Here is a 12,885-nt window from a genome sequence, read left to right as displayed (position 1 = left end):
ACTTACCTCATGCCAGTGAGCTGCTGTCCAAGGCCCGGTGTTCTGTTCCAGCTCAGTTCACCTCTTTGGTGTCAGTTGTTTGGCTCTGTGGGGGATAGCCCTCCCATCCTCTTGCTCTGGGCCCTTTCTCGCACAGGACCAGCTCGAGTCTGTGCTGGAGGTGCTGCACAGACAGACAGAGCAGTACCGAGACCAGCCACAGCACCTGGAGAAGATCACTTGCCAGCAGAGGCTCCTGCAGGAGGACCTCGTCCACATCCGCGCAGAGCTCTGCAGAGAGTCCACGGTATGTAGGGGTTAAAGAGGTAACGGGCACTTCTCCCGGGGGCTGGCCATGGCTGCGTTCCCATCTCCCTGGCTGCTGAGATGAGGCCAGGGGTGAGAACTTGTCACTGCCTCCTGGTGGCAACTTATCCAGGGTATCATGTCTGACTCTCTCTGCACCCTAGGCTTCTTTCCATCAGAATAGTTGAGGGAGCCCCCATTTCTTGGAGAGGTCTTCAGGCTGTATTCTAGTCTGCACAGTGCACTCTGAGATGTCAGAGTTCCCACTGTTGTGGCTGTCAGTGTACTGTGGTGTTGGCCTTCCTACTAGAGTAGGGAGGGAAGCCATCTTGGGGGGCGGGTAGACAGTGCAAGTGGCCAGGGTCACCTGCTCCCATCTCCTTTCCATCGGGCTGCCTAGGCCTTCCCCCTCCCCCTTTGCCTAGGGAGCAGCAGGTTATGGGTGGGTGTCCTTGAGGCTGGGAGGGGACAAGGTGAGGGCACATCTGGGGACCAGAAGTGTCTTCTTGCCTACAGGAGATGGAAAATGCATGGAACGAGTACCTGAAGCTGGAGAAGGACGTGGAGCAGCTAAAGCAGACCCTGCAGGAACAACACAGGAGAGCCTTTTTCTTCCAGGTGACCAAGAGAGAGGGTTGTCACCTCCCTCACCTCCATCACCAGCCTGTTAGGGCTGTGAGCTCTGCCTAGCAGCTGTTACAAGCTCTTCCTTGGCAGGGAACTCTTTGCTCTCCATGCCTGACCCTCAGTGTTTAGGAAAACTGATCCTTTAAAAGAGCAGAGCCAAGAGGAACCCAGTTCAGTGCCTATGCTCACCCGGAGTACACTTCGGACGTCCAGGGCGAGTTTCTTCTGGATTCCCTAGACAATAGCAGGAAGTCCAGCCTCTGTCTTGCTTCTGGTAGTCACTATTGGCTTGAGGAGAGAGTGTGACTCAGTCCCTGGAGTTCCCTCTTAACTCATTTGTGCTCATGTTTTCATTTCCGGAGCCAGGCTGGCTGACTCCCATCTCTGTGGCCCCTGGCCAAATTGGAAGAAGTGAGTTTAGCTTAAAGTCAGAATATTCAGAGGTCATAGTGGTGCACACCTTTATTCCCAAGACTTGAGAGTCAGAGGCAATCAGATCTCTGAGTTTGAGGCCAGCCTGGTCTACAGAATGAGTCCCAGGACAGCCAGGACTTCACAGAGGGAAAAAAGGTCAGGACATTCTAAGTGGCCTGTGCTCTGTCCTGTTGGAGTAAGCATCAGGCTTCTACCCCACCCTCAAAATGTTTAAAATAGAAAATGGCCTGTTTTCTGTCTCTGCTTCAGGTCTGCCTGTCTTGGGCCTCTGCCGTAGGCTCAGTGTATTTGAGTTCAGCAAACGTTCCTGGCTTCTTGTGCACAGGCACCATGCTGTGCCACTCTGAGAGCTGGACTTGCTAATGCCGATGGAATTCTGATCTCGGTTCCTCTTCCAGGTCACTTAGTGAATATGTGAGCTCTGGATGTTCCCCGAACCCTAAGAAACCAAGGACTTCTCTGGGGAATTTTGTTTTGCTTTCCCCGTGGCCCACTGCCCCCAACTCACTCATGGGTGGTCTGGGAGATGCTGAGGACCATGTGGAGACTCTTGCCTCTGGCTCAGGGATGACCTCAGAGGATCTCTAGAATATGCCTCACTATTGTCACCCGTCCCCCGCCCCATAACGCCCTTCATTGGAAACAACATTCTGTAATACTGTAATGGCTTGAGCACACTGGGTGACTGCTGTTGCTAAAATATTCCCAGCAGTCGTTTCTAGTTCTTGCTGAGGTTATCTCTAACCCATAGCCATTTGAGAAAAGTCTCACTGCATAACCTAGGCTAGCTGGCCTTGAACTTGAAGTGCTAATCTTAGTTCTTTCTGTCTTTATAAGCTTTATAAGTTTCATCATGTATCCCTGGCTGGCCTCCAAATATGGAGGCCAGAACTGCCTCTGCCTCTGCCTCTGCCTCTGCCTCTGCCTCTGCCTCTGCCTCTGCCTCTGCCTCTGCCTCTGCCTCTGCCTCTGCCTCTGCCTCTGCCTCTGCCTCTGCCTCAGCCTCTGCCTCTGCCTCCTGAGTGCTGGTGGTAAGGTGTGTGCCACCACATCAGGCATCCCAACTGTGTTTAAGAGTACACTTGAGCAGTGTAAGTCCATTCACACGTTGTGCAGCCATATTCCAGAATTTTCCATTTTGTGAAACTGAACATCTGTTCTCTTCCCCTCCCCTCCTCTGGTCCTGGATCCCTGTTCTTTCCCGTCTCATAGACTGACGAGGTGTTGCATGTATCACGTTCCGCCCTATGCTGCTCGAGGCCATCTATTTTTAAGTTAGGTAGGGTAGGGCAGTTGAGCTGGTGAACACTTTCAGCCCAGCATTCCTCACTGGTCTGCTTCTCAAGCAGACTTTGAGTGGACCCTGGCAGGTTCCAAAGATTGTGCCACCCTATGGTAAAGGACTTTGACTAAAGACATATGACAAGTCCTCAGAAGAAAATTTTAGTGAGGAGCCAAGAAGGTCCTGAACCAGCCCCCTGTGTTCCCCAGGAGAAGTCACAGATACAGAAGGATCTGTGGAGGATTGAAGATGTCATGGCAGGCCTGAGTGTGAATAAAGAGAACTACAGAGTCCTGGTGGGATCTGTCAAAAATCCAGGTAAGACAGTCAGCCATCTTCCTGGTGTGGGGACATGGAGAGGCGGGCGGCATGGCCCATGCACTGAGGAAGTCTCCATTCCACCCTTGTATTGTTTCTGCCCATACCCTCAGAAAGGAAAACGGTGCCTTTGTTCCCTCACCCATCTGTGCCTTCACTCTCTCCAACTGAGAGCAAGCCGGCCCTGCAGCCCAGCCCTCCCACCAGCCCCGTGCGGACACCTCTGGAGGTCCGGCTCTTTCCACAGCTGCAGACCTATGTGCCATACCGACCTCACCCGCCCCAGCTGAGGAAAGTGGTGTCTCCTCTGCAGTCACCAACCAAGGCAACGCCTCAGGCGGTAAGCTATGGCGGCTGGGAGCTGAGGGTGTGTGGATGACCTCCTGCAGAGATATGAACCCAAGTCTGTTCACCTCAAAAAGGCACTGGCAACATACCAAAGAAATGACTTCACCCAAATACAGCTTGGTGACCAGTGTGTTTATTGGGCTTCCTTACAGCAGGGGTGAAGTGTGACTTACAGCAACACGAGTGACCCCCCAACACCCACGTCATTTGCAGAGTCAGCCTCAGCACGAGTAAATGACTCACAAAAGCTGCATTGGTAGAATCGCTGGTTTTGATCCATTTTAAGATCTCCTGCCCAATGCCCAGTGTGAGGCACAGACCAGAGCTGCAGCCTTGATGGAGAGGAGGCTGCTGATGTGTAGCCAGGCGCCTAGCAGCCAGGGTTGGGCACAGAGGTAGAGCTGCAGCCTTGATGGAGAGGAGGCTGCTGATGTGTAGCCAGGTGCCTAGCAGCCAGGGTTGGGCACAGAGGTAGAGCTGCAGCCTTGATGGAGAGGAGGCTGCTGATGTGTAGCCAGGCGCCTAGCAGCCAGGGTTGGGCACAGAGGTAGAGCTGCAGCCTTGATGGAGAGGAGGCTGCTGATGTGTAGCCAGGAGCCTAGCAGCCAGGGTTGGGCACAGACCAGAGCTGCAGCCTTGATGGAGAGGAGGCTGCTGATGTGTAGCCAGGTGCCTAGCAGCCAGGGTTGGGCACAGAGGTAGAGCTGCAGCCTTGATGGAGAGGAGGCTGCTGATGTGTAGCCAGGCGCCTAGCAGCCAGGGTTGGGCACAGACCAGAGCTGCAGCCTTGATGGAGAGGAGGCTGCTGATGTGTAGCCAGGTGCCTAGCAGCCAGGGTTGGGCACAGAGGTAGAGCTGCAGCCTTGATGGAGAGGAGGCTGCTGATGTGTAGCCAGGTGCCTAGCAGCCAGGGTTGGGCACAGAGGTAGAGCTGCAGCCTTGATGGAGAGGAGGCTGCTGATGTGTAGCCAGGCGCCTAGCAGCCAGGGTTGGGCACAGAGGTAGAGCTGCAGCCTTGATGGAGAGGAGGCTGCTGATGTGTAGCCAGGAGCCTAGCAGCCAGGGTTGGGCACAGACCAGAGCTGCAGCCTTGATGGAGAGGAGGCTGCTGATGTGTAGCCAGGTGCCTAGCAGCCAGGGTTGGGCACAGACCAGAGCTGAGGCCTTGATGGAGAGGAGGCTGCTGATGTGTAGCCAGGCGCCTAGCAGCCAGGGTTGGGCACAGACCAGAGCTGCAGCCTTGATGGAGAGGAGGCTGCTGATGTGTAGCCAGGTGCCTAGCAGCCAGGGTTGGGCACAGAGGTAGAGCTGCAGCCTTGATGGAGAGGAGGCTGCTGATGTGTAGCCAGGCGCCTAGCAGCCAGGGTTGGGCACAGAGGTAGAGCTGCAGCCTTGATGGAGAGGAGGCTGCTGATGTGTAGCCAGGCGCCTAGCAGCCAGGGTTGGGCACAGAGGTAGAGCTGCAGCCTTGATGGAGAGGAGGCTGCTGATGTGTAGCCAGGTGCCTAGCAGCCAGGGTTGGGCACAGAGGTAGAGCTGCAGCCTTGATGGAGAGGAGGCTGCTGATGTGTAGCCAGGCGCCTAGCAGCCAGGGTTGGGCACAGAGGTAGAGCTGCAGCCTTGATGGAGAGGAGGCTGCTGATGTGTAGCCAGGTGCCTAGCAGCCAGGGTTGGGCACAGACAAGAGCTGCAGCCTTGATGGAGAGGAGGCTGCTGATGTGTAGCCAGGCGCCTAGCAGCCAGGGTTGGGCACAGACCAGAGCTGCAGCCTTGATGGAGAGGAGGCTGCTGATGTGTAGCCAGGTGCCTAGCAGCCAGGGTTGGGCACAGAGGTAGAGCTGCAGCCTTGATGGAGAGGAGGCTGCTGATGTGTAGCCAGGTGCCTAGCAGCCAGGGTTGGGCACAGACCAGAGCTGCAGCCTTGATGGAGAGGAGGCTGCTGATGTGTAGCCAGGCGCCTAGCAGCCAGGGTTGGGCACAGACCAGAGCTGCAGCCTTGATGGAGAGGAGGCTGCTGATGTGTAGCCAGGTGCCTAGCAGCCAGGGTTGGGCACAGAGGTAGAGCTGCAGCCTTGATGGAGAGGAGGCTGCTGATGTGTAGCCAGGCGCCTAGCAGCCAGGGTTGGGCACAGACCAGAGCTGCAGCCTTGATGGAGAGGAGGCTGCTGATGTGTAGCCAGGCGCCTAGCAGCCAGGGTTGGGCACAGAGGTAGAGCTGCAGCCTTGATGGAGAGGAGGCTGCTGATGTGTAGCCAGGTGCCTAGCAGCCAGGGTTGGGCACAGAGGTAGAGCTGCAGCCTTGATGGAGAGGAGGCTGCTGATGTGTAGCCAGGCGCCTAGCAGCCAGGGTTGGGCACAGAGGTAGAGCTGCAGCCTTGATGGAGAGGAGGCTGCTGATGTGTAGCCAGGTGCCTAGCAGCCAGGGTTGGGCACAGACAAGAGCTGCAGCCTTGATGGAGAGGAGGCTGCTGATGTGTAGCCAGGCGCCTAGCAGCCAGGGTTGGGCACAGACCAGAGCTGCAGCCTTGATGGAGAGGAGGCTGCTGATGTGTAGCCAGGTGCCTAGCAGCCAGGGTTGGGCACAGAGGTAGAGCTGCAGCCTTGATGGAGAGGAGGCTGCTGATGTGTAGCCAGGTGCCTAGCAGCCAGGGTTGGGCACAGACCAGAGCTGCAGCCTTGATGGAGAGGAGGCTGCTGATGTGTAGCCAGGCGCCTAGCAGCCAGGGTTGGGCACAGACCAGAGCTGCAGCCTTGATGGAGAGGAGGCTGCTGATGTGTAGCCAGGTGCCTAGCAGCCAGGGTTGGGCACAGAGGTAGAGCTGCAGCCTTGATGGAGAGGAGGCTGCTGATGTGTAGCCAGGCGCCTAGCAGCCAGGGTTGGGCACAGACCAGAGCTGCAGCCTTGATGGAGAGGAGGCTGCTGATGTGTAGCCAGGCGCCTAGCAGCCAGGGTTGGGCACAGAGGTAGAGCTGCAGCCTTGATGGAGAGGAGGCTGCTGATGTGTAGCCAGGCGCCTAGCAGCCAGGGTTGGGCACAGAGGTAGAGCTGCAGCCTTGATGGAGAGGAGGCTGCTGATGTGTAGCCAGGTGCCTAGCAGCCAGGGTTGGGCACAGACAAGAGCTGCAGCCTTGATGGAGAGGAGGCTGCTGATGTGTAGCCAGGCGCCTAGCAGCCAGGGTTGGGCACAGACCAGAGCTGCAGCCTTGATGGAGAGGAGGCTGCTGATGTGTAGCCAGGTGCCTAGCAGCCAGGGTTGGGCACAGAGGTAGAGCTGCAGCCTTGATGGAGAGGAGGCTGCTGATGTGTAGCCAGGTGCCTAGCAGCCAGGGTTGGGCACAGACCAGAGCTGCAGCCTTGATGGAGAGGAGGCTGCTGATGTGTAGCCAGGCGCCTAGCAGCCAGGGTTGGGCACAGACCAGAGCTGCAGCCTTGATGGAGAGGAGGCTGCTGATGTGTAGCCAGGTGCCTAGCAGCCAGGGTTGGGCACAGACCAGAGCTGCAGCCTTGATGGAGAGGAGGCTGCTGATGTGTAGCCAGGCGCCTAGCAGCCAGGGTTGGGCACAGAGGTAGAGCTGCAGCCTTGATGGAGAGGAGGCTGCTGATGTGTAGCCAGGCGCCTAGCAGCCAGGGTTGGGCACAGAGGTAGAGCTGCAGCCTTGATGGAGAGGAGGCTGCTGATGTGTAGCCAGGCGCCTAGCAGCCAGGGTTGGGCACAGAGGTAGAGCTGCAGCCTTGATGGAGAGGAGGCTGCTGATGTGTAGCCAGGTGCCTAGCAGCCAGGGTTGGGCACAGAGGTAGAGCTGCAGCCTTGATGGAGAGGAGGCTGCTGATGTGTAGCCAGGTGCCTAGCAGCCAGGGTTGGGCACAGAGGTAGAGCTGCTAGCTGGGAGCCAGGGCACTGGGATTCCAGTGCTCAGTTTTTCACTGGGTCCTTAACAAGTCCCTCATTTTCTGAGCTACCTCAGTTTCCTCTGGAGCAGATGATGGAATATGCGGTCTCTGGAAAAGCAGTTAGTGTTTTTAACTGTTGACAGCCTCGGTTTTACTAGTTTGTATGGTTGTTTGCTTGTTTTAGACATTCACGTGTGTGTAACAGAAATAACTGTCCTGGGGCTAGAGAGATGGCTCTTTGCTAAGAACACTGTAACTCTTGCAAAAGACCTGGGTTCAATTCCCAGCACCCATATGGCATCCAGCACTGACTCTAACTCCAGTACCAGGGGGTCTGATGCCTTCTTCTGGCACTGAGCATTTATGTTCACAGACGCACATGCAGGCAAAATACCATACACATAAAGTAAAAACAAATATCAAATTTGTTTTTGTTTTTCAAGACAGGGTTTCTCTGTGTAGCCTTGGCTGTATTGGAATTCACTTTGTGGACCAGGCTGGCCTTAAACACACAGAGATCTGCCTGCCTCTGCCTTCTGAGTGCTGGGATTAAAGGTGTGAGCCACCACCATCTACCTTCATTTTTTTTTTTTTAATGAAATATCTGGGGCTTGAGAGATAACTCAGTGGTTGAGAACACTTGATGCTTTTTGAGAGGATGGAGGTTTGGTTGCCAGCACCAACAGCAGGAGGCTCACAATCACCTATAACTCCAGCTCCAGGAGATCTGAAGCCTCTGGCTTCCGAGGGCACTCATACGCACTCGTTTATGCACACACCCATACGGATACATGGAACTACATGTAATGCAAGGTTTTTATTAAAATATCCATTCTGAAAAATGGCATTAAAATATGTCATTGAATCATAATCAGGTCACCATCCTTGACAGACCAACACTGAGACCAATAAGTGTGGCCATCACAAGAAGGCCTCCAACCTCGAGGTTCCTCCCTCACTCCCAGTGGCCTTGGCGTCTGTAAAGTTCCCTTGCCCATTTCTTTCCTCCACTCTCCAAGTTTGCATCCATCCCTAAGCGCCTGAATTATGCTAGGTTAGAACACCGCTATCCTGAGTCTTCTACATTGTGCACTTCACCAATCCTGTAGAGTGCAGGGACCCCACAGTGTGGCTTGGTTGTTTCTTTAATTTACTACCATTTTAAAAACTGAAATAGTCTCATCATGGTGGTATACGCCTTTAATCCTGGCACAGGCAGGTGGATCTCTGAGTTCCAGGCCAACCAGGGCTTAATAGAGAAGTCTGTCTTTAAAAACAAACAAACAAACAAACAAACAAATAAACAAACCAGTCGTGGGTAATTTCAAAGAACACAGGAACGAGAGCCACAAAGCAGGTGTCTAAGAAAATGTCCCCCAGCCACCCTATCTATAGCTATTTTCTTTAATCATAGACAGTGGATATTTTGGGCTTCTCTTTGTGGAAAGCTTTTTGGACGATGGTGATTCTGATGGCTTGTCAGGTTGGAAACTGCTGATTCTAGGGAGCCCATGGCTATCTCAGGCAGATGGCTTACCTTTTGCCCACCAATGAAATGCTTGCTTTCAAAGACTGGATGGGAGACCAGGGGGATGGCTCAGCAGGTAAAGGTGCTCACTGCCAGGCCTAGCCTGAGTTAGATACCCCAAGACCCACATAGTAGCAGAGGAGAATAGATTCCCACAGGTTGCCTTTGACAGCCTGCATTTGCACACCCTGGCATGTATATGTCCACACACATGTGCACACAGCCACACACGTGCAAACACACTAAAATGTGAAGCTCTTTTCCCCCAAGAAATGCTGGTGTTTGTTTGTGCAATCAGCTTGGACTCCTTCCTGAGTTCTGTGGAATCCTGAAATAGACAGTCATACTAGAGTAAGGAGGGGAGAGCTAGTGAGGAAGGGGTACAGCTGTCATCAGTGAGTGAATTTTCTTGGCAATCAGGCTCAGTCTCCAGGCATAGAAGAAGCCCCCAAGAAGCCAGCAAGCACATTGAGTACCAAGGAGACTGGCTTGTCCCCTTCCTCCCAGGAAGCGAGCAAGCACCTCTCCTGCTCTCCTGTCAGGTCACTAGAGAGACTTTGTAAGCAGGTCCATTTCCAAGAGAAGGAACAGGATGCCAACTGATGAACTGGCCCACACGGGAGGACCCAGGTTTGTGTGGAGTCACCCGCAGTCTGCTCGGACTGAACAGTAGAGGTCTGGAAGATGTCTGTTCTTGGGGCGGGTGCTGTCACTATCTCAGAAGTGGTAGTCAGTGTCCTACCTTCCCTGACGTATGTGCTGAGGAAACGGTTGTCATCTGACACTGCCAAGAGCGTAGATCCAGGACACCAAGTACTGGAGCTGGGGACACACTGCCACCAGTAGCTTTGAAACTAGAAAGCATGGCCTATCAAAGAGGAGAGCTGTAATGGAGGTAGCCCTCAGCTTCCTTGGCTGCAGTGGTAATGTGCGTCTGAAGTGGCTGGCCCTGTGGCAGGACCTCGTAACAGCACCCCTTCAATTCCATCCCTCTGGACACCGGATCTGATTCTCTTTCTGAACAGGAAGATGAAGCACCTCCCAGGCCACCACTTCCTGAACTCTACAGCCCAGAGGACCAGCCCCCAGCCGTGCCACCTCTGCCGAGAGAAGCCACCATCATTCGGCACACGTCTGTGCGGGGACTGAAACGACAGTCAGATGAGAGGAAGAGGGACCGGGAGCAGGGCCAGTGTGTGAACGGGGACTTGAAGGTGAGCTGTGAAGACCAGGCATGCCCACTGAGCGGAAGGGGCAGTGTGACGATAGTGACTTGACAGCCTCAGACTCTGTCCACAGGTGGAGCTCCGGTCCTACGTGAGTGAGCCAGAGCTGGCCAGTTTCAGTGGGGACGTGCCTCGGCCCTCCCTGGGCCTCGTGGGCTCTGAGAGCAGGTACCAGACACTGCCAGGCAGAGGTAAGGCAAGGCTCTGTGAAGCCTTCAGAAATGTCACTCTTGCATAGCACTCACAGACTATCCCCAGACCTCAGATCCTGGCCTGCAGCTTGGATCTAGCCATGATTGCTGAGAGGAGGGAGGACTGGTCTGACTTCAAGAGTAGTTTAGTTTTCCTCCCTTTTCTGCCTCCAAGAGCAACACCAGTGATTGCCTTAAAGGCTGATACTCTTGACCTGTTCTATGTGAGCCTCATACTCAATAGTACTGGTAGGGCAGATACTGTTATGATTCACATTTTAAAGATCAAGAAACAGAGGCTGGGACTGGAAAGACTGTTTAGTTGTTAAGAGTGCTGACTGCTTTTCCAGGAGGACCCAGGTTCAATTCCCAGCACCCACATGCTGGTTCACAACTGTCCACATAACTCCACCCATATCCTACCCATAAATAATTTAAGGAAAAAGAAACTGAAGGTAAGAGAAATTAATTAGCAATTGCCAGTTGGCTGACCGCAGAGGAGGCACCAATCCCAGAGCTCTGACTCCAGATCATGGCAGCCTGCGGGCTGGGGTCATGGGAACCACCAGCACAGAGGCCATATCACATCTGTGTCAGCCTGATATTCAGGGAGTCCTTTCTTTAGCCCACAGTCTCTTCACTGGGCTCCCTGTTTCTCCCTAGCTGGATTCTCCATGAAGCAGAGGGATGAAGGTTCTTGTGTCCCTTTCTGCCTGCTGTAGCCCAGCACTTCTTACATGGATCAGCTCTGTAGGGACAAAGACACCCAGACCAACTCTGTTCTTTCTGTGTGTCCGCCTCACCTAGGCCCCAGGAGAAAAGACCAGGACAAGTGGGTTGTTTGGAGGGCTCTCTGGTCCCTCAGGAGAGGGTGTGTGTGTGAGGGTGATTAGGGAGGGCTTGGGGTATGACTAACCACAGCACACATACACCTGAGTCTTTCCTCCTCGATAAGGGCTCTCAGGCTCCACGTCCAGGCTCCAGCAGTCATCTACCATTGCTCCCTATGTCACACTCCGGAGGGGTCTGAATGCCGAAAACAGCAGTGTAACCTTCTCTGTAAGTGGCCATGGGATGTGGAGGGGCTCATACTCCACAGAAGGAAGGGCCCTGGGATAGTAGTGACCAGTGAGCCACGGGGAACTTAAAATCCTCTCTCTCTCTCTCTCTCTCTCTCTCACCGGGTTCACCAAAAAGGTCATTACACTACCATCTCTATTTTCTGCTGACTACCCTAAATTCACCCTGGAGTGCAGATTGCCAGCTCAGTAGGGTAGGGCCAGCTACCTCTTCCTAGAAAACTCAGTAGGACGAGGGGCATTGGGTAATTAGAGGAAGTGATTTTCTGTGGCTAAGATGAGCCCAAAGAGTGTATGAGAGACTAACAGGGAGAGGGCAGGGCTGTGGCTCAGTCGGTAGTGTTTTTCTAACACATACAAGCCCCTGGGTTTGATCGACCCCCAGCACTGCATAAATCAGGTTTGATTGTCAACACCTGTAATCCCAGCATTTGGGAGGAACAGCTAGGAAGGGCAGGAGTTGAAGGTTATCCTTGGCTTAAGTGGTGAATTTAAGGCCAGCGTAGGCTACCTGAGATACTGCGCTAAAATCAGGAAGGAGCAATGCCCCTCGCCCCATCTACTCTGTGTCTCGCCTCCTCCTCAGAGACCCAAGAGTGCCTTGGAGCGACTGTACTCAGGGGACCACCAGCGGGGCAAGATGAGTGCAGAGGAGCAGCTGGAGCGGATGAAGAGACACCAGAAGGCTCTGGTCCGGGAGCGCAAGAGGACACTGAGCCAAGGAGAGAGGACGGGTCTGCTCTCAGCCCGATACCTCAGCCAGCCACTGCCTGGAGATCTCGGCTCAGTATGTTAGGCGGGGCTGGGACAGAGGCCAGAACATCCCTAAGTCCCCCAAGCATATGCACATCACCTCCCAGGGTGGTGACTTAGATGGTTGAGTGAACATCCTGAGGGGCTGTTTGCCCACAACCCCAGCTGCGTGTGCGAGCTGGCCAGAGGATGACTGGGAAAGAGTAGTAGGGAGAATCTAGCAACAGAGGCCTCATCCTTTCTCCGTAATAAGTGAGAGGAAGCTCTCGGCTGAATTAAGGACTTGAGAATGTAGGATTCGAGGAGTAGAGGAAGATGGTGAGGAATTGTATGATATGCAAGTCAACCGCACGGCCTCCCAATGTCCCAAGCAGATACTGCAGCCAGGGGAGGCCACTTATTCAGCTAAGGGTTTGTGTTCCCCGAGCCTGAGGTGCTGGTAGTCTCCCGCAGCCCCTGTGCTGAGGCCTCAGGTACTCAGGAGGGCTGGAGAAATTGGTGCTGCCCCCGATGGCTGGCGCTGCACCTGCCCACGGGTGCCTTAGACCCATTGTGGGGACATTCCATTTGGCTTTCGGGCTTGGAGCCCCCAGTTCCCCAGCCCTCTAGCCTGATTGCTCCTTCCCTAATTCATTGCACAAGCTCCTACGCTTCTAGTGTCCGCGCTCATCGCCTCTAATCCTGCCTGATTGTCTTTACAGATGCTCTGAATTGGTACTGGCCCCTCTCTAACCGGCCAGTGCTGTCTCTGACCAGGCTTGTACTAGCAGCTCACAGCTCCCTAGCCTAGTAGGCATCCCTAGGTGTGGCTTACCTCTCCACTGTCCAGCTTTGTGTAGGCCAACTGACTGGTAATTCACTCATCCCAAAAGCTGCTCTGTGAGGACCACAATCATTAGCACAGGTCTGGGCATTGGGGAT

General features: G+C 54.3%; 1 protein-coding gene across 25 annotated transcripts in view; it reads left to right on the top strand.

Moving 5' to 3' along the window:
- Positions 1-12,885, top strand: part of Plekha7 (pleckstrin homology domain containing A7) — a 183,300-nt gene that overhangs the window by 159,614 nt on the left and 10,801 nt on the right. For all 25 annotated transcript variants that reach the window (XM_063279498.1, XM_039101146.2, XM_039101141.2 and 22 more), the window contains 8 exons: positions 137-286; positions 802-903; positions 2,839-2,947; positions 3,061-3,287; positions 9,741-9,929; positions 10,015-10,132; positions 11,088-11,191; positions 11,798-11,998. In XM_063279498.1, coding sequence (XP_063135568.1) covers positions 137-286; positions 802-903; positions 2,839-2,947; positions 3,061-3,287; positions 9,741-9,929; positions 10,015-10,132; positions 11,088-11,191; positions 11,798-11,998 — 1,200 coding nt within the window. The remainder of the gene's footprint in view (positions 1-136; positions 287-801; positions 904-2,838; positions 2,948-3,060; positions 3,288-9,740; positions 9,930-10,014; positions 10,133-11,087; positions 11,192-11,797; positions 11,999-12,885) is intronic.

This window comes from Rattus norvegicus, chromosome 1, assembly GCF_036323735.1.
Source record: "Rattus norvegicus strain BN/NHsdMcwi chromosome 1, GRCr8, whole genome shotgun sequence".
NCBI classification, from domain to species: domain Eukaryota; kingdom Metazoa; phylum Chordata; class Mammalia; order Rodentia; family Muridae; genus Rattus; species Rattus norvegicus.
Note: the sequence above shows the minus strand (reverse complement) of the source record. Positions and strands in the feature narration are given on the sequence as shown.